The sequence below is a fragment of the Podarcis gaigeae genome (assembly GCF_964106915.1).
Source record: "Podarcis gaigeae genome assembly, chromosome: 8".
In the NCBI taxonomy this organism is placed as follows: domain Eukaryota; kingdom Metazoa; phylum Chordata; class Lepidosauria; order Squamata; family Lacertidae; genus Podarcis; species Podarcis gaigeae.
In genome coordinates, this window is record NC_139684.1 from 80,753,174 (window position 1) to 80,774,605 (window position 21,432).

The 21,432-nt window shown below is 46.3% G+C and overlaps 1 protein-coding gene across 2 annotated transcripts; it reads left to right on the plus strand.

The window, feature by feature from the left end:
• Window positions 1–6,788: 6,788 nt before the first annotated feature.
• On the plus strand, window positions 6,789–16,600 carry LOC310851650 (uncharacterized protein; the record flags this gene model as incomplete). 2 transcript variants are annotated; one of them, XM_083754257.1, is made up of 7 exons in its annotated part: window positions 6,789–7,052; window positions 8,529–8,897; window positions 9,692–9,830; window positions 12,131–12,178; window positions 13,246–13,278; window positions 14,119–14,163; window positions 16,384–16,600. In XM_083754257.1, exons 1-7 carry the CDS (start codon window positions 6,941–6,943, stop codon window positions 16,385–16,387), a joined length of 750 nt encoding a protein of 249 aa, XP_083610383.1. In that variant the 5' UTR covers window positions 6,789–6,940. The 2 variants fall into 2 exon arrangements, with proteins under 2 accessions (XP_083610383.1, XP_083610384.1); XM_083754258.1 differs by lacking the exon at window positions 16,384–16,600 and having other exon boundaries at window positions 6,839–7,052; window positions 14,119–14,167.
• Window positions 16,601–21,432: the final 4,832 nt, after the last annotated feature.

A 21,432-nucleotide genomic window follows, 5' to 3' on the forward strand; every position in this document is an offset into this window, starting at 1 on the left:
CTCGTCCACATTATATCACTACTTTGCTGTTAATCCCCATTATCCCCAATTGCGATAGACTAAAGCAGTCCACACCTGCATGTATTTGCAACTTCGGCTTCACCTGTTCATACCAGGAAGCGGTCCCCTGGGTTGTTTGTTCCCACCTTTTAATTTGTCAAATCTGTTATGCCAGTAAAGTACAGGCAGGGCACGCGCACAGAACGCTGTGGGCGCGCCTTCCTTTTAAAACAACCCCCACCCGAGAAATGTGCAAAAAGTCCACAGGCAATTGCCAACTTGATTTTGCAATCAGTGTGTGTGTGTGTGTGTGTGTGTGTGTGTGTGTGTGTGTGCAAATTTGGGATAATCAAAATAAATAGATATAGCTAGTGAGGGATCAAAAGGAAATATAAGAAGAGTTCCTTGCAGGATCAGGCCAAAGGTTGATCTAGTTTAGTAACCTGTTCTCACAGTGGCCAACTAGATGTCTTTGGCAAAACTGGCATGCAGGAACTGACTCTCCCCTCCTGCCATAGGAACGAACTCCTAGGGGGCCATGGAGGGCTTCGGCCCCCGCAAGAAAATATTCGAGAGGGCTGCTCCCCCCCCAAGTTGGCGGTCATTGTCATTCACATGTTGTGTGTGCACTGCATCATGTGATCGGTTATGCCGGACAGGGCTTGCCTAGGGCCCCCCCATATTTTATTCAAGTTGGCACCCCTGCCATCTCAAGCAACTGGTCTTCAGATGTATTAGAGTGGTACCTCAGGTTACATACGCTTCAGGTTACATACGCTTCAGGTTACATATTCTTCAGGTTACATATTCTTCAGGTTACAGACTCCGCTAACCCAGAAATAGTGCTTCAGGTTAAGAACTTTGCTTCAGGATGAGAACAGAAATCGTGCTCCAGCGGCACGGCGGCAGCAGGGGGCCCCATTAGCTAAAGTGGTGCTTCAGGTTAAGAACAGTTTCAGGTTAAGAACGGACCTCTGGAATGAATTAAGTACTTAATCTGAGGTACCACTGTACTGCCTCTGATCTTGAAGGCAGAGCATAGCCATCATGGCTAGTAGCCCTTGATGCGATCCATGAATTTGCCCTCTTGTGGCAGTGAGTTCCATAGTTTAAGTATGTGTACAGCAGGACTTTATCTTTGCTGAATCTTCCAACACTTAGCTCCTTTAGATGCCCATGATTTCTGGTGTCGTGAGAGAGGGAGGAAAACATTTCTCTGCCCACTAGGCTGAATTCTATAAACTTCTATCGTGTCGCCTCCGACTCGCCTTTTCCTTGAGCTAAACCGGCCCAAACTCTGAAATCTTTCCTGGCAATGGTGCTGCTCCTCCATCTATACGTATAAAAGGCTAAGTTCCTGACACACCCACTGGCAAAGTAAGGAAAGGAGCCGTAAACTCTTTGCGTACACAAAATTGCTGCACAATATATAGGGCGCAGAAATTTTTACGATGTGGTTTACCACTGCCGTTTTCTGATTTTGTGCAAATCTTATCAAAAGTGGGCAGGGGTCCCCTGTCCCGGAGAGAATCAGAAATAGGAACAGAACTGGCTGTTGGGTGTGTGTGTGCGCGCCAGATTTACGCATAAGCTAAACAAGCTATAGCTTAGGGTCCCTCTCTCTTGCCCTCCCCATGTACTTCTTCTTAATTGTATTTCACTATTAATATACTTCTTCTTAATTGTATTCCAGTTCAACAATTACTTTGATAAAATACATACAGTGGTACCTTGGGTTATATACGCTTCAGGTTACATACGCTTCAGGTTACAGACTCTACTAACCCAGAAATAGTGCTTCAGGTTAAGAACTTTGCTTGAGGATAAGAACAGAAATTGGGCTTCGACGGTGCGGCGGCAGCAGGAGGCCCCATTAGCTAAAGTGATGCTTCAGGTTAAGAACAGTTTCAGATTAAGAACGGACCTCCGGAACGAATTAAGTACTTAACCCGAGGTACCGCTGTATTTTGTTATGTGCAAATGGCTTTAGATGCCTGTTGGGTCCATCAATTACCATATAGCATATATTCAACACAAAAAACAGCGACAATTTGTTGTTGACAAAAGGACAGCTGGACATATAAAGGGCCCCATTACCTTCAGTAGCTTAGGGCCTCATCAAACCTAAATCCGGCCCTGGTGGGAGTGGGGAATCATTTATTAGTATTAATAACAGCAGTAGCTACAGCAACAGCAGGATGAATCGATTTGGGGAATGAACCCCGAAAGTAGACAAGTTATAGTGTGGAGACACATTTACACACCACCAAAGACTATCAAGGGTAACCCATTCTGCAACCCACTCCCCCCCTTCCCCCTCAGGGTCCCGATCCCTCTCACCTGCTAGAAGTGCTGCCTCCCAGCTCCTTTTTGACCCAAGGAAAAGCCCCCAGTGGCGCCCCATTGCCAGGCAACTTCCTTCTGAAAGCTCCTAGGACTCTGAGGGCTGGAAGATGTGGCAAGACAGATGCGGAAAGACCATGCCTCTTGGCTAGCAGAGAGCCCCATTCCCCTCACCCAGGGGGAAGACTTATTCTTGCCTTTCATGACTTCCTCCACACTTGTAAACCTGATGTACTTTGACCAGAAAGTTCTGGGTGTACTTAGCCAGAACATTTATTGGTTGCATCTTGTTGAGTCAGTCAGTCAATATATCTCAGCTGAGGCCACATCGCAGGGTTTCTCAATGCTGCAGACGGGACGCTGGTCTGGACGACTCCCCTGGGAGCCTTTTTGCCTGAAGAGTGGGGTACAGATGCTCCAAATAAATAATATTTCATTTCGGGGTTACTATCTAAAAGAGATAAAATACGTGCCTATAGAGTTTATTTGATACTTACCAAAGGAGTGGAGGGAAGTCCAAGGCTCGGCAGAGCCTAAAATATTTATATTTACGACTTATGGAGTGGATATATTATGTGTAACTTTAATGTTGGATTTTGTATACGTCTATTTGTATATATGTATAATATCAATAAAAATTTATTTGCAAAAGAAAAATATTTCATTTCACATTTAATGTTTATACCACCTTTCTATTTTACTATACCCAAGGCGGTTTTCAAGGAATGTACACCTTTGAAATATACTCGGAGTCTAGAGTGGATTTCATGCTCTTTATTCAGCTCATAGTGGTGAGGAGGAATGGACGTTCCCCCAGAATGTCTGCTTTATATACATTATTTACACAATGGGCTGCGCGTGATAGGCTAATTCCGGGATTCTCCTGTAGGCCAATCAGGTTGTGGATTTACTTCCACCTGGAGCGGGATTGGGTGGCTCCTGCGGACCAATCATACTGCTGCATTGTTCTAGGACCAATCAGACTGCTGCATTTTGGATCCTATTGTTCTAGGATCAATCAGACTGCTGCATTTTGGATCCTATTCAACTCAGTACATAACAACCTTATAACACAGATGATACAACGGTGGTTGGTTTAATTACGGCTGGAGAGGGGGAGGCGGCCTATAGGAAGGAAGTTGAGCAGTTGGGGGAGTGGTGCAGGAAAAACAACTTACTCCTTCAATAAAACAAAAGAGATTATTGTGGACTTTAGGAAATGTAAATTGAATATTCAGCCACTTATTATTGAGGGGAAGTGCGTGGAACAGGTCTCGGTGTTTCGATTTCTGGGAATGGAGTTGAGAGATGACCTAACCTGGGGAGAAAACAGCAAAGACCTGATGAAGAGAGCACAGCAGAGGTTATATTTTCTGAGAATCCTCCGGAAAAACAATCTCTCAAAGGACCTGTTGATGGCATTTTACCATTGTACTGTGGAGACTTATGGTCTGTGTGTGTGGTTCGGGAGCTGCACGGCCAGGGAAAAAACAATGCTGTCCAGGGTTGTAAAGACAGCAGAGAGAATAATTGGGTGCACTCTTCCCACCTTGGATTAAATATATGCTGTTAGGTGCTATAAGAAAGCTGCAGAGATAGCACAGTATAGTGTGCACCCCAGAAATGATCTCTTTCAGCTTCTGCCTTCTGGAAGAAGGTATAGGGTTATAAAGACTAGGACTAGCCATCTGAGAAACAGTTTCTACCCAAATGCAATTCTGGTTCTAAATGCAGTATAAGAAGTCTCTATAGTATATTGCATTTTTAAACGGGGCTTCAGAGTTTTTAGGGGATTTTGAATGTCTTATGTGGATTTTTCAATTTCATTGTTCTGTATGGGACAATGGCAATAAAGATATTGTAAAAATGTAATCCAATACAAAAATGTGATAATAAAACATAACTTTGAAATAGGCAACCGATATCAAATAAAGTCATATTCAACAATCCATTAGAACAGTGTGGACTATTAAATATCAGCATATAAAAATTAAACAGAAACCCACTCTTGACAATTACAATAAATAATTTCTAAACCATCATCGAAGAATTGATGCTTTTGAATTATGGTGCTGGAGGAGACTCTTGAGAGTCCCATGGACTGCAAGAAGATCAAACCTCTCCATTCTGGAGAAAATCAGCCCTGAGTGCTCACTGGAAGGACAGATCCTGAAGCTGAGGCTCCAATACTTTGGCCACCTCATGAGAAGAGAAGACTCCCTGGAAAAGACCCTGATGTTGGGAAAGATGGAGGGTACAAGGAGAAGGGGACGGCAGAGGATGAGATGGTTGGACAGTGTTCTCGAAGCTACCAGCCTGAGTTTGACCAAACTGTGGGAGGCCATGGAAAACAGGAGTGCCTGGCGTGCTCTGGTCCAGGGGGTCACGAAGAGTCGGATATGACTAAACGACTAAACAACAACAAAACCATCATCAGTAAAAACAACGGCAAGTCACAGTGCATAAAATAATACAATTGAGAAGCAGAGACTGAAGGGCAAGGCAGATGGAAAAAGCCTTGCCTGATGGACTGCATATTAATTTGTTCCGGTGAGCATACGGCTATTGGCCAAAGAATCACACCAAAAAGAAAGTCGATTTAAAATGCACTGAGATAATGTACAGATGGGGAGAAATTGCAAATGCCTTAGCTGTCTTAGGCTTTCTCCCCTTCCCAGAGCTGTCCAATGTCCTGAAATTCACATCTCTCTCTCTCTCTCTCTCTCTCTCTCTCTCTCTCTCTCTCTCTCTCTCTCACACACACACACACACACACAATTTTTATTGGATTTTTCCATATTTCATTTTAATTCAATACACATATTCACAACATCTTATTTGCTCAAAGTGAGCTCTGACTTCCTTCTACCTCTGTTTCTGACACCCCTATAGCCTATAACATATCTTTCACATTCCCATAATCACTTCTTTATCTATAATCACCTAAAGAAATCACATTCTGATTTATAAATCGGCACCATAATTTCACGTTACAAAACATTTCACGTTAATGCTACAAACGTTTTTAAATGAGCACAGTTTTCTTTCAAATAATAAATAAATTTGCTCCAGTCCTTTTGATATTTTTCTTCGGGCTGATTCCTGATTCTCCCCGTCAGCTTTGCCAACTCCACAAATTCTATCATTTTTATTCTCCAGTCTTCCAATGTAGGGAGTTCTTGCTACTTCCACCTTTGATCCAAGAGGATTCTCACTGCCGTTGTGGCATACATAAATAAATTTACATCTTTTTTATTAATTTCTTCATCAATTAGCCCTAATAAGAATGCCTCTGGTTTTTTTTTGCTAAAGTTATATTTTTTTTATTATTATTCATTGTAAATAATGTCCCTCTCTCTCTCTCTCTCTCTCTCTCTCTCTCTCTCTCTCTCTCTCTCTCTCTCCTTTAAACCTGCCTTGGACCTGATGTCCCTGGAGTGCCTTGCAAACTTTAAGTTCCCATCGGCTGGGCGCTGCTCATGCATGCAAATCTTTGACAATTTCTGCCCAATGCCAGCGGCATCAAAATGCCAACTAGCCTTGCCCCGCCTCCAGCATTTAAATCCAATTTTTAAATATCATTTGTGATATTACCCCCCAAAGCTCTGGATGCAAGCCACCAAGACATTCCTTGTGGTCTGTAGGATCAATGACAGACATTTCAATCCCGAATCACAATAATTTTACTAGGCAAGAAGTGGAAAACACAAGAACTACCAACTGTGGAAGAATGGCAGATGAAGATGATGGACTTCATGGAGCTAGCGGACCTTACTGGAAGAATCCGTGACCAGAAAGAAGAGGAATACCAAGAAGATTGGAGGAAATTTAAAGACTATTTGAATTAATATTGTAATATTAAAAATTAGAAGTTACGTGAAAGTACCAAATAGGCCTACGATTTATTTAAATAAATGGGATTTAGAACATTAAGAAAAGTGAAGAAATTTGATTATAACTGGAATATTGTGTCTTAATAATGATATTGGAAAACTGTTACATTCGGACACAAGGAAATTCAGAAGGGAGGGATTTGAGGAAGTCAATTAATATGTTTATAAGATTGGATTTTTAAATAACTAAGATTGTTTTTGTGGTTTATGTGTTGGTTGTTATCTATTATAGATGTATCTTTTATCGTTTTCTTCTTTTTTGTCTTTTCTTTTTTTCTTTTTTGTTGTAGAGTGTGTTATAATTGTATAAAATTTAATAAAAATTATTGGGGGGGGGGGAGGAATCTCCTTGTCGCTGACCAAAACCACCTCCAAAACGGCAAAAAGTTCTGGCTTGGTGTAGAAATGTATAGCCTGCCTTTCAGAAGAACCTCCCCAGACAGGACCACTCTACCCCAGTCACACACTGCTCCCTGTGGCTCAGTCCTCTGCTTTGTGACCTCTTCCGGTTACCAGGGAGCTTCACACTGCTGCAGGGTGGGGAGGTGTGCTGGAGGGAGAAGAGGGGAGCTATGGATGAGGCACCCTGGGCCTAGGAGGACAGCCTGGGGTGGGTGGGCTCAGCTGGGGGTCCCAGCCACTGGCGGCAAGGAGCACGGGAGGAACCTAGGCAACCAGCTGGGCACAAAGGCCGTCCTCCCAGGATGTCCAAGCCCCTCCCATCTCCAAGAGGGGCGGGAACATCATGTGGACAGTGCCCAAAAGGTGGCGCCTCCAGTGGCCATGGGAGATCCTGGGCCCTGGTGCTTCTAGCAGGTGAGAGTTTATTTGGGACTCCGTGGGGAGGCACTTAGATCCAAAAATTGCCCTTTCGAGGTGATGTAACTCTTTGGCTGTCTTGATACAAGCCATGCCCCACCCAACCTCAAAATCCTGACATCACGGTGCAACAATACAACTGTTCTTTGAAATATGTAAAGAGGATATAATGTCCCCCTTTGTTGTTGAGTCGTTTAGTCGTGTCCGACTCTTCGTGACCCCATGGACCAGAGCACGCCAGGCACTCCTGTCTTCCACGGCCTCCCGCAGTTTGGTCAAACTCAGGCTGGTAGCTTCGAGAACACTGTCCAACCATCTCGTCCTCTGTTGTCCCCTTCTCCTTGTGCCCTCAATCTTCCCAACATCAGGGTCTTCTCCAGGGATTCTTTGAGGTGGCCAAAGTATTGGAGCCTCAGCTTCAGGATCTGTCCTTCCAGTGAGCACTCAGGGCTGATTTCCTTCAGAATGGAGAGGTTTGATCTTCTTGCAGTCCATGGGACTCTCAAGAGTCTCCTCCAGCACCATAATTCAAAAGGATCAATTATTTGGCGATCAGCCTTCTTTATGGTCCAGCTCTCACTTCCACACCTCACCACTGGAAAACCATAGTTTTAACTATACGGACCTTTGTTGGCAAGGTGATGTCTCTGACATGTTCCCCTTACTAATCCCTTTTCCCAGGGGTACAACTTTGTCAGACCTTCCTCATGGAACTCATAGTTGGAACGGGACCTGAGGATCATCTAGTCCAACCCCACCTGATTCTTGTTCTTCCCTTGGTGCTTACCTTTCCCTCCTCCTCCTCATTACACCCTGCACTTCGGTGGAAAAGTGCTCCCAGTACAGCCTCTGTAGTCCCTGCCCTTAAATGTTACAATCCAAAATACATGGCATGAAAGGAAAGGCCATTGGGAGGGTGGAGGAAAAGAACAAACTCCGGTGCTGATCCTGAGTTAAATGATTGGTTAGCTCCCAACCAACCATTTTCTCGGAAGTGACTGTACCATAGCCAATGCTGACCATATTGGTGCTGGGAGTGGGGGAGTCGGGGAACGTCCTTCTCAAACCCACCAAAGAAGGGGCTACAGTCTCATCAGACCCCCCCCCATGGGAGGCATGTTCTCAATGATACAACCCCTCATAGAGCAGATGGACCTGCCATTGTGGGCTAGTCATAGCAGACATGGGGGCTTTGCCATAAAATATTTGAGGGGGCTTCCCCCCAAAAAACTGATGGGTACTGCCATTCAAAAGTTTTGTGTGTGCTGCGTCATATGATTGACTATGTGGGGCAGGACTTACAGTATTTTTCCGTATATAACACGCCCCCGTGTATAACACAGCCCCTATTTTTTGGGACTCCAATTTAAGAAAATGGGGGGAGATTGCCCAGAGGGTATTTTTTTGCAGTTATAACGATATAATTGTCAAGTGTAGCTGTGCCCTGTCACTTCTCTGCCCCTTCACCTCTAGGTCATATCTTGAGTTCATGTTTCCTGTTGACGCAAGCTGTTCAGAACATTACCATTGATGTCAGCGTGGACCCAGAATTCCCCCTGGTAGGACAGGATGTCACCTTTGTCCCCAAAGGGCTTATGATAGACGTCATCTCCTGCCTGTGGACAAAAGGGGAAAAGGATGAATCTTTCCCCATCTTCCTCTATCACCCACCCCCAAAAGCTGCATTCTACCCTAAAGCAGCCTATGACGGACGCCAGACGCCAAGCTTCGATTGCTCCATGCACATCCGGAATGTAACATTTGATGACATTGGTCTCTACGAAATATTCAAGACTAGAAAGATTGCCAACGAAGTGGGTGAGGCCTTCTTACTGGTCACAGGTAAGGACTGGGAACCGGGGGAGGAAATCTGACTCAGCTCACATTTATGATAAAATAAAGGTAAAGGGACCTCTGACCATTAGGTCTAGTCGTGACCGACTCTGGGGTTGTGGCGCTCATCTCACTTTATTGGCCAAGGGAGCCGGCGTACAGCTTCCGGGTCATGTGGCCAGCATGACTAAGCCGCTTCTGGCAAACCAGAGCAGCGCACGGAAATGCTGTTTACCTTCCTGCCGGAGTGGTACCTATTTATCTACTTGCACTTTGACGTGCTTTCGAACTGCTAGGTTGGCAGGAGCAGGGACCGAGCAACGGGAGCTCACCCCGTTGCGGGGATTCGAACTGCTGACCTTCTGATCGGCAAGTCCTAGGCTCTGTGTTTAACCTGGAAGGTGGAGTGAGCTTGTTTTCTCCTGCTCCGGAGGGTAGGACTTAAACCAAGAGCTTCAAGTTACAAGAAAGAAGATTCCGACTAAACATCAGGGAGAACTTCCTGGCAGTAAGAGCTGTTTGACAATGGAATGGTCTCCCACTGGAGGTTGTTGGCTCTCCTCCCTTGGAGGTTTTTAAGCAAAGGTTGGGTGTCCACCTGTCATGGATGCTTCAGCTGATATTTCTGCATTGCAGGGGGTTGGACTGGATAACCCTTGGTGGTCCCTCCCAACTCTACGATTCCATGCAAACGTAACCTGATTCTCACTTGCCAAAGCAAAGTAGCTTTGACTATTTGGAGCAAGGAGTTTGTGATCCTTCCTTTTCCTCATTCTCACGTTTGCCTTTCCTTGTCTCCACAGAAGAAAAGACTCCAGAGCTGAGAAAGCCTAGAAGTCTAACTCCTGGAGTTATCGCAGGGCTCGCTTTTGGCTGCATTGTGGGAGCGATTCTTTTGGGGGTTATGCTGATAGCTCTCCTGACTATGTTAACTTCTACAAGGTGATGCTTCCTCCCCCTCCTTCCCCTCTTCCCCCTCCCCCTTTCCTTCCCTTCCCTTCTCCTCTCCATCTCTTTCTCCTCTCCTCCTCTCCTTCTCTTTCTCCTTCTCCTCTCCATCTCCTCTCCTTCTCTTTCTCCTTCTCATCTCCTTCTCCTCTCCTTCTCCTCTCCTTCTCCTCCTCCTCCTCCTCTTCATTCCCTTCTTCTTCTCCTCTCCATCTCCTCTCCTTCTCTTTCTCCTCCTCTTCTCCTTCTCCTCCTTCTCCTCCTCTTCTCTTTCTCCTTCTCCTCTCCTTCTCCTATCCTTCCCTTCTCTTTCTCCTTCTCCTCTCCTTCTCCTCTCCTTCTCCTCTTCCTCCTCCTCCTCCTCTCCTTCTCCTCCTCTTCCTTCCCCTTCTCCTTCTCTCCATCTCCTCTCCTTCTCTTTCTCCTTCTCCTCTCCTTCTCCTCTTTCTCCTCCTCTTCTCCTTCTCCTCCTTCTCCTCCTCTTCTCTTTCTCCTTCTCCTCTCCTTCTCCTTCTCCTCTCCTTCTCTTTCTCCTTCTCCTCTCCTCCTCCTCTTTCTCCTCCTCCTCCTCCTCCTCCTCCTCCTCCTCCTCCTTCCCCTTCTCCTTCTCCTCTCCATCTCCTCTCCTTCTCCTCTCCTTCTCCTCTACTCCTCCTCCTCCTCCTCCTCCTCCTCCTCCTTCCCCTTCTCCTCTCCATCTCCTTCTCTTTCTCCTTCTCCTCTCCTTCCCCTCTCCTCCTCTTTCTCCTCCTCTTCTCCTCCTCCACCTCCTTCTCCTCCTCTTCTCTTTCTCCTTCTCCCCTCCTTCTCCTCCTCCTCCTTCTCCTTCCCCTTCTCCTTCTCCTCCTCCTCCTTCTCCTTCTCCTTCTCCTTCTCCTTCTCCTCCTCCTCCTCCTCCTCCTCCTCCTCCTCCTCCTCCTCCTTCTCTTTCTCCTTCTTTTCCTCTTCTCCTTCTCCTCCTCTCCTCCTTCTCCTCCTTCTCCTCTCCTTCTCCTTCTCCTCCTCCTCTTCTCTCCTTCTCTCCTTCTCCTTCTTCTCCTTCTCCTCCTCTTCTCTTTCTCCTTCTCCTCTCCTTCTCCTTTTCCTCTCCTTCTCTTTCTCCTTCTCCTCTCCTCCTTCTCCTTCTCCTCCTCCTCCTCCTCCTCTTCGTTTGATCTTGCATAAGTCTTGAGGGGGCTAACCAAAAATGTAAAAGTTGTATGCAAAATGACTAAAAAAATTGAAATGGAAGGAGAATCAGAGGGATAGCAGGGTCAGATATTGAATACGGCCTGAGCAGCAGCAGTAGTAGGAGATCCAATAGATCAGCTGATCCCAAAAGCCTTCCTGAAGAGCCAAGTTTTTGACCAGCATACGAATGGCCCATGTGGGCACTGGGTCATCCTAAAGAGCTGGTGCCTACACAAGAGGCATTGCTTTTCCACAATGTGGAAAAATCCCATAGCTCAGTCAGTAGAGCATGTGTCTCTTAATCTTAGGGTTGTGGGTTCGAGTCCCAGGTTGGGTGAAAGATTCCTGCATTTCAAGGGGTTGGACTAGTTGACCCCCGTGGTCTCTTCCAGCTCTGCAAATCTGTGATTCTGTGAATTTCTGTACGAAATGTCTGTATTAGGAGAAAGTCGCAATAATGCTGATGAATTCTCATGAGGATTTAAAAATAAACAAATCACAAACTGATATGGAAATATGGGGGGGGGGTGAGAAACTGGGAGAAAGCCCAATTGCTCATGCACTTGCATTCTCATGGGTTGTCTCCACATGAGAAACCACCAGCTTTCTGGCTTTCAAAGAGGTTTAGACAAATTCATGGAGGTTATCAATGGCTACCAGCCATCATGGCTCTCTGTCTTCATGGTCAGAGGCAGCAATGATTCTGAATACCAGTTTCCAGAAACCACAGGAGGGGAGAGTTGTTCTTGTGCTCGGATCCTGCTCGTGGGTTTCCCACAGGCATCTGGGTGTGAGAAAAGGTGGACTAGATGAGCCATTGGCCTCATCCAGCAGCCTCCTTGGACGTTCCCATGTCCTGAAGATGTATCTTATCAACCCACCAATGTTGAATAGACCCTGGAGAGGGGAGTTGAATGACAACAGTAGCATCTCACACCAAAACATTGAATGAGGTGTCCCCAGAAGGCAAATTAAGCACCAGAGAGACTCAGTGAACAGCAGAAAACAGAGCCCCAGTCAAATAAGGGACATGGAGGTTTTCTAAAGAAGCAACCATCTTTGACACAATGGAGTGGCGCCAAACTTCTTCCTAAACTCTTTGATCCTTTTTCCCGTTTCTTTAGCGATGACTTGGACCCCACCGTGGTAACCATCATGCCTTCTACAGCACGGTAAGTACAGGATGGAGAAAACCAGATTTTCTTTCCCAAACCTGCAAACTACATAAGATGTCTTCTAAAAGTTAAGAACGACAAAACTTTTAGAAGACATCTGAAGGCAGCCCTGTATGAGGATGTTTTTTTAAATGTTTGATGCTTTACAGTGGTACCTCAGGTTACATACGCTTCAGGTTAAAGACTCCGCTAACCCAGAAATAGTGCTTCAGGTTAAGAACTTTGCTTCAGGATAAGAACAGAAATCGGGCTCCAGCACGCGGCAGCAGTGGGAGGTCCCATTAGCTAAAGTGGTGCTTCAGGTTAAGAACAGTTTCAGGTTAAGTACGGACCTCCGGAACGAAATAAGTACTTAACCTGAGGTACCACTGTATTATGTTTTATATATTCTGATAGCTGCCCAGAATGGCTGGGAAACCCAGCTAGATCGGCGGGGTATAAATAATAAAATGATGGTGCTGATGATTAAACAACATCTGGCCAGGAGGCAGGCAGGCAGGCAGGGAGGGAGGGAGGGCAGACTTTTGGAATTCCATTTCCACCTTTGGGCATAAAGTAGTTTGGGATGGGGGGGTCCAGTTATTCAAATGGAAACAGATGTTGCACAAAATTTGTATTGTTATTGGGGGAGGGGGGTTCCCTCAGCCATAATATGACCCTGAAATTGCAGGTATGCAGAGCAGAAAACTGAACATGACTTCAACAGTCAGGCGTGGTCTACCTCACAGTGATTTATATCATTCATTCATTCATTGCCCTTAACCCTAAGGTCCCAGGGCAGGTTAGAACATGAAAACATTTAAAATGGTTTAAAACAACTTACAGTTATAGAAATCAGATAGGTCCTAAAAATATACACTGTCTGAAGATTTTATTTTATTTTAAAACCATTGCACATACAATTCCTCCCATATGTTCAAAATGCCCTTCAACAGTTTAAAACTGATGCAAAACTTTTCCATGGATGTCAAAGAATGGAAGCTGGTCTTGTGGGAGGTAGCTGAGAGCTGCCAGAAATAAACTTCTCACACATGAATTCTTTGCTGTTTTTCCTCTTTCCTCAGCTCTATGGGAGGCAATAGACCTTCTCACGCAAGGTAAGTCACAGGCCTTTAGGATACAGCCCAGATACTGTTTTTGGAAGAAGATACTCTTTTTGGAAGCTGGGCTGGTCTCAGAGCTCCGGGACTGCATGTCCACCTTTGGGGGTTAAATGAGGGTCCAATGATTCAGTGAATGCAAATTGAGGGGACTTGTGAAGGGTCCCTCAGCCAGAGAACGAACCTGGACTCTCCAGTTTTCCTATGGGAAAGGATTCTGTTCTCGTTTAAAAGTGAGCTTGCCTAATGTGAACTGAAGCATACGGTAGTTATCCTTCAAAATCCACATTTCCCTAAACGTCGCCATGCAGTTCTCCAGGCAAAAATATATGTTCAGAAATGCACATACTAAAATGTGCATATAAATGCATGTTCGAGAAAACAACCGTACCAAAAATGATTGGTTTATTTTAGGGGGGGGGGGGTTGATTAGACAAAACTATGTACAAAAATGAGTTCATGATGAGAAATTCGCACTCAAATGCTGGGAAAACAAGGAACTTAGAGAACCAAAATTGGCAAATTTGTCAATCTGTATTTTTCTTGGTTCTGGTAAAGATTGCAAAACTTTGCAACTCTCTGCCTTTTGACACCAGGCAGGTTCCTTTCGCTGTCCCCTAAGCCTAAGGCATGTACTCTTTACCTGCTAAAAGCATTTTTGTTTAGGCAAGTCTATCCAGATGTGTAGGATGCTGGCATGTCCTTTAATCAGGTTCTTAGCTGTATTCTGGGGGGCGGCATTGCGGAGAGGAGCTGGAAAAGTGGGGAGATGCTGGCCCTCTGTTGGGAACCCTGTGAGTCCCAAGCCCACCTCTGAGATGCTGTTTGTTTCCTTAGGATGGAGAATCAGCTGATATTAAGCAGCCACAATGTCCGACCTGGGTAAGTACCGGTGGGAGGAAAATAAGATTTGTGGGGCCCACATGTGGGTAATTAAAAAGAGAATCGGAAAATAGTGCCATCCTTTCCCCCCCAGTTTCAGACCCCAACCTGGCCTGTCTCATGGTTCTGATTCCTCCTTCTTCCTGAGCTCTTACCTATGGCTTGTCCCTTGGTTCTCTCTCAACCCCCATCTGCAGTGGTGTAGTGGTCCAGGGTCAGGGTGGGGTCAAAGACCCGCTACTATTTCTGCAGCAGGGTCCCAGCAGGAACTCTGTCTCCAACATCCAGGAGCTGCCCAATCAGCATGAAAGGGGAGTGCTTTAAGCCACTGAGAAGGAGCCTTCTTTGTGCTGATTGGAGCCAATCGGAGTGAAAGGGGGGCGAGTCGGCCATTGAGGATTGGCTCCTAGGGTCATTCTGGAGAAGGTGCATGGGAGGAACCCCAAGGAGGAGTTGTTCTGTGTGCTCTGAAGCTAAGCATTTAAGAACTCTGGAAACCCAAAGTGCTTCCATTTCAAGAGAATGCCATGAAAGTTCTGTTACTGTCAGATTTCGGGGAATCAGATCCCTTCCCCCGGTGGCAGTAAATAAGTAGATCAAAGAAAAGGAGTGTTCTTACTAGATAAGTTCTTTAATGATCACAGTGAGAGACAAAGGAATGCATATCCCTCTAAAAAACGGCGTTGCTCCCAGTAAAGGTTTACCCCCTCCATCCCTATTAATTTACATCACTCCTACGTTGGGTAATCTGAGCTTGTTGTCATTGTGCTTTCTGTTCTAACGCTTTCCAAGCCCTTCTAGTCTTAGGCGAAGGGTGTGTGTGTGTCAGGAATGCTGTCCAAGGACCCTGAATCTGCCAGCTGTCTCTCTCTTGCCGTTTCCTCTTCTAGCTGTTCCTTACCTAGTATTTCCCAGCTTTTCCACTCTGGACTATGCCCTTCTTCAAACCACTGTTCTAAATCAATACTGTCCTCCTGCCCTTGGGAAGGTTCAGAAAAAGAGCCTCCACACTACAGTCCCTGACAGTTGTGTAGAATGGGACTTCACGTAAAACACAAGTAACTGGGAAACAAGATACTGAAGCAGAAATGAGTAGATCTAGAAGAAAGACAAAACAAGGAGATCTCCACTGGTCATTGCAATTCATCCCTAACTATTATTATTATTGCATCACTGTAAGATTATTGTATAAACTTAGAGAAGGCTGTACAGTGGTACCTCGGGTTACATACGCTTCAGGTTACATACGCTTCACGTTACAGACTCCGCTAACCCAGAAATAATACCTCGGGTTAAGAACTTTGCTTCAGGATGAGAACAGAAATTGTGCTCTGACAGCGCGGCGGCAGCAGAAGGCCCCATTAGCTAAAGTGGTGCTTCAGGTTAAGAACAGTTTCAGGTTAAGAATGGACCTCCAGAACAAATTAAGTACTTAACCCGAGGCACCACTGTATAAGCTTAGAAGGGACGTGGACTTAGGACTTTTCCACCTCATTCTGCCCCGTGTTGTCTGAGACCACAGAAGTTGGAGATTGTCAGGGACGTGGCTGAATTGAACGCCTGGGAAGAGCCTGACTCTGGAGATGGAATGCCAGTACAGAGGGAGCCAGAGTCTGGAGATGAGGGGATGCAATCACAGACAGAGCAGGAGTGGGTTAGTTTGGGCCCCTTTCATCAAGAGTTCCCAGGCTCAGATAGAGCTACAGACTCGGAAAGCTCGCAGGCTAAGGGAGGGGAGGAGATAGATGGCATTGAGGGGGTTGCTAAGCAAACAGGAGGAAGGCAGCATTCAGAGGACTCTTCGTTTGGGGAGGGGAGGCCACCCACCTTCTTCCTGAACCAGAAGAACTGAAAGGGTGAAAATGCAACGGAAGTACAAGAGGGGAAGGACTGGACTTTGGCGCCCTTTGTGCTGCAAAAGGGGAGGAGACTCAGAGTGACCAACTCATAGCGAAGAACGGCAGGCTGGGTGTTAATTGTAAATAAACGTGCCATAAAACTGCCGTTTTAATTCTTATCAGAGCTTGCCTGCCTGCCTGAGATCATTACAGAGATCAAAGCTCCTAGATTCCATTTCTATGTCCAGCTTGGCTCAGACTCACATTGTGGAATGGGATTAGACCTGTAGCCTTCAAAGTCCTCAAAGAGGAAGCTGTTGGGGGATGTGGCGGCTTCCACTTCTGGTTTCCTTCCTCTGATTCTAGGCTGGTTTTCTTCCAGGTGAAAGCAGAGATCGTTCTAGTCCAGAATTTAGTCAGCATTCAAGTCTTGGACGGCATCAGCCAAGCCCATGGACCCCCAACCACCACCAGAAGAGGAGACCATATCCTTGGAAATCATGACGAAATAATCAACACCCTAAACACCAACGCCCACCCAAGCCTTCAGGGGCAGAAAGACAACATGGCCCCTGATGAAATAAAAGCCTCCAGAACCCGCTTCTGTCGGCATTGTAATCTGTCAGATGGGAATGGTGGTTGCTCGTGAGTAACCAGTCAGGACTCCGACCTGTCTTTTACAGGTTTTATTTTGGTGCAAAACTATTTACAGTGCAGTACCACAAGTTCATGTCTGCCTCAATCGCTAGCAGAATCCGGGAGTGGTCGTTTCCAGGTCCTCCCCCAACATAGTAGTTTAGTCACCCCCAGCTTTTCCTTCCTTCTTTGCGTTTGACACATCTGCGCAGGGTGGGCGACAGAAGAGATGCGCTTCCCTCCTGGCCGGCTTGACCAGGAGCGGTGCTGAGGCTCCCAGCAGCATCCTCCGGTCCCTTCCCCTCTTCCCCACTGGAGGTGTGGCTTTTCCCACCACAGGAAGAGGAACTGCATCACAAGATTTTCAGAGGTTCCCTGTAACCCAACTGCCCCTCAGCTTCCCTTCCCTGTTCCGATGGCAGTCCCCTGACATAATCCTTTGCCCAGGACTAGGTTGGGATGGCTGTATACTCCATTAACTTCCATGGTATTACATAATGTATATATTAAAATTGATAATATCATGGTGAATCGCCTTGAATTAAGGATAGGCACTTGGACGGGAATAGATTTAGCCTTCCATTTAATTTTCATTTTGAAAGATGCCTTTGTTTTGTTTATTTCCATGGACCTTGTTTTCAATTTACTTTTGTATCATTTTAGTTTTGCCTCCATTTTTGAACTGATTTCAAGGGGGGGGGGGGACACACACCCCATCTGCTGCCTGTAACTTTGTTGTTTTCCATGGCATGAGTGCTACACGGCATGTCTACTATAATTGGCATTTATCCAATCTGTCTGCCCAATAATAATAATAATAATAATAATAATAATAATAATAATAATTTCTTATTTATACCCCGCCCATCTGGCTGAGTTTCCCCAGCCACTCTGGGCGGCTCCCAATCAGTGTTAAAAACAGTACATATTAGAAACTTCCCTGAACAGGGCTGCCTTAAGATGTCTTCTGAATGTCAGGTAATTCTTTATCTCTTTGACATCTGATGGGAGGGCGTTCCACAGGGCGGGCGCCACTACCGAGAAGGCCCTCTGTCTGGTTCCCTGTAGCCTCACTTCTCGCAATGAGGGAACCGCCAGAAGGCCCTCGGCGCTGGATCTCAGTGTCCGGGCTGAACGATGGGGGTGGAGACGCTCCTTCAGGTATACAGGACCGAGGCCGTTTAGGGCTTTAAAGGTCAGCACCAACACTTTGAATCGTGCTCAGAAACGTACTGGGAGCCAGTGCAGATCTCTCAGAACCGGTGTTATGTGGTCCCGGCGGCCACTCCCAGTCACCAGTCTAGCTGCCGCATTCTTTATTAATTGCAGTTTCCGGGTCACCTTCAAAGGTAGCCCCATGTAGAGCGCGTTGCAGTAGTCCAAGCGTGAGATAACCAGAGCATGCACCACTCTGGCGAGACAGTCCGCGGGGAGGTAGGGTCTTAGCCTGCGTACCAGGTGGAGCTGGTAGACAGCTGCCCTGGACACAGAATTAACCTGCGCCTCCATGGACAGCTGTGAGTCCAAAATGACTCCCAGGCTGCGCACCTGGTCCTTCAGGGGCACAGTTACCCCATTCAGGACCAGGGAATCCTCCACACCTGCCCGCCTCCTGTCCCCCAAAAACAGTACTTCCGTCTTGTCAGGATTCAACCTCAATCTGTTAGCCGCCATCCAACCTCCAACCGCCTCCAGGCACTCACACAGGACCTTCACCGCCTTCACTGGTTCTGATTTAAAGGAGAGGTAGAGCTGGGTGTCATCTGCATACTGATGAACACCCAGTCCAAACCCCCTGATGATCTCTCCCAGCGGCTTCATATAGATATTAAAAAGCATGGGGGAGAGGACAGAACCCTGAGGCACCCCACAAATGAGAGCCCAGGGGTCTGAACACTCACCCCCCCACCACCACTTTCTGGACACGGCCCAGGAGGAAGGAGCGGAACCACTGTATGACACTTCCCCCAGCTCCCAGCCCCTCTAGACGGTCCAGAAGGATGTTATGGTCGATGGTGTCAAAGGCCGCTGAGAGATCCAGCAGAACTAGGAAACAGCTCTCACCTTTGTCCCTAGCCCGCCAGAGATAATCAACCAGCGCGACCAAGGCAGTTTCAGTCCCATGGTGAGGCCTGAATCCCGACTGGAAGGGATCCAAATGGTCCGTTTCCTCCAGGCGTGCTTGGAGTTGTTCAGCAACCACCCGCTCAGTCACCTTGCCCAAGAATGGCAGATTTGAGACTGGGCGATAGTTGGCCAAATTGGCCGGGTCTAAAGATGTTTTTTTAAGAAGCGGTTTAATGACCGCCTCTTTAAGCGGGTCTGGGAAGGCTCCCTCACAGAGGGAAGCATTCACCACCCCGCAAAGCCCATTGCCCAGCCCTTCCCGGCTCGCTTTTATCAGCCAGGATGGGCAAGGATCAAGGAGACAGGTGGTCGGTTTCACTCGCCCAAGCAGCCTGTCCACATCCTCAGAGGTAACAGATTAGAATTGATCCCATATAACAGGACCAGACAGAACTCTAGCACTCTCCCACCCTGGCCCTGCTCCCACTGTGGAGTCTACCTCCTTCTGAATCTGAGCGATTTTATCTGCAAAAAACTTTGCAAAAGCATTGCAGGAGATCTTGGGGTCCCTACCAGGCCCCGGTGGTACAGGTGGTTCCGATAAACTGCGAACCACCTGAAAAAGTCTCCTGCTGTTGTTTTCTGCAGATGCAATGGAGGCGGCGAAGAAGGCCCTCTTTGCCATCGCCATTGCCACTTGGTAGGCTCGACGTTGAGCTCTAACCCGTGTCCGGTCTGATTCAGAATGAGTTTTCCGCCACCGGCACTCTAGCCGTCTCAACGATTGTTTCATCACCCTCAGCTCCGGGGAAAACCACGGGGCTGTCCGGGCTCTATGCAATCGGAGAGGGCGCTTCGGAGCCAGACAGTCAATAGCCCTGGTTAACTCCGCATTCCAGCGTGCCACCAGGGAATCAGCTGAAAGGCCATCAACTTGGGATAAAGCATCCCCTACCACTCTCTGGAAGCCAATTGGATCCATTAAGTGGCAGGGGCGGACCATCCAAATCGGTCCCACCTCCCTGTGGAGGGGAAGGGTTGCGGAGAAGTCCAGTTGCACCAGGAAGTCCAGTTGCACACAGGTTGGATAAATGGGTCCTTTTGATTGTTGGAGACGTCTTGTGGGGGTAGCCAGCACGGTGCTCTTCAGGTGTTGTTAGACTACAGTTCCCATCACCCTTGACCATTGGCCACGGTAGCAGGGGCTGATGGGAGTTGGAGTCTTACAACACCTGCAGGGTGCCATGTTGGTTCCCTCTAAGGCATGTGTACAACTGCCTAAGATGCCACCGAATTGTTGGAAGGCAAAATTAAATTGCTTACAAAGATCTATAATTTGTTGTTAGAATGGTATACAAAAGATGAAGAGACCAAAAAAGTTATTATAAAATGGGCTATTGACTTTGGGTATAATATTGAGTTTGAAGATTGGTCAAAATTGTGGAATCAAAGTTTAAAATTTACCGCATGTATGTCCTTAAAAGAGAACGTAATGAAAATGATGCATAGGTGGTATTTGACACTGGTGAAATTGGCCAAAATGTACAGGATGAGAAACAAATTGTGCTGGAAATGCAAAGAGAAAAATGGAAATTTTTATCATATGTAGTGGACTTGCAATAAAGTAAAAGCATTTTGCGAATTGCTCTACAATGAGTTAAAAAAGATGTTTAGATATACTTTCCTCAAAAGACCAGAAGCATTTTTGCTGGGATTGATGGGAGAAGAAATTTCAAAGGTAGACCAAAGATTATTTATCTATGCCACGACGGCAGCAAGAACTTTATTAGCCCAAAGATGGAAATTGCAGGCGTTACCAACAATTGAGGAGTGGCAGACAAAGATGAGGGACAATACAGAACTAGCCAAGCTGACCGGTAGAATCCAGAACCAAGATGACCAAAAATTTCAGAGAGACTGGAGTAAATTTATTTGGTATATGACTAATTATTGTAAAAATGTGAAAACACTAGCAGGATTGGAATAAATCTGGTGATGATAAACTTTAAAAATTTCTAGAACAATTGAGATAGAACTGCTTTTAAAGGTATAAAGGTCGGAAATTGATGTTTTAAAGTGTGATACAAAGACTTGAAAACAAAAAAACCAGCTGAAGGGATGGAGCGAAGTCATAAGCTCAGCAGAGCAAAGATTATATTTGTTTGTTATTGTTAAGTTGTGGATGAACATATCAGACGACACAGCGATTCTTCAAACAGCTCTTGTTTATTCACAGGCCAGAACAGAACTGAACTGAACGGTTCAGCCAGCCTGCTTATAGAGAGCTCCACTACAACACAACAGTAACCACTTTGTGTAACCATCCAATCCCTGAACGTCACTTTTCTCCCTTATTTGCATATGTGGACCTGAGTGAAAACTATCTACAGTATCCCCCTGCTGACCCAGGGTGAGAACTTCAGTACATAACAGTTATTATAATGTTGGATATGTAGCACACACGCAACAACAAAATGCTTCCTGCAGTCCCAGGAGTTCCAAGCTAGCTGAGAGGCGTGTGCTGCTCTGTAAAAGAAAACAGTTGTTAGACACACACATGCATACAAGGCTAGAAGGACAATATTGCGGAGCTGGCACAGCAGCCCCAAACCCACATTGTCAGGGGGGCACTTACCTCACCAGCAGAGGTTCTGGAACCTGGATATTGTTTGTTATTATAATGCTGGATATGTGGTGTTTTCAAAAAGGGAAGAACTAATAAAAATTA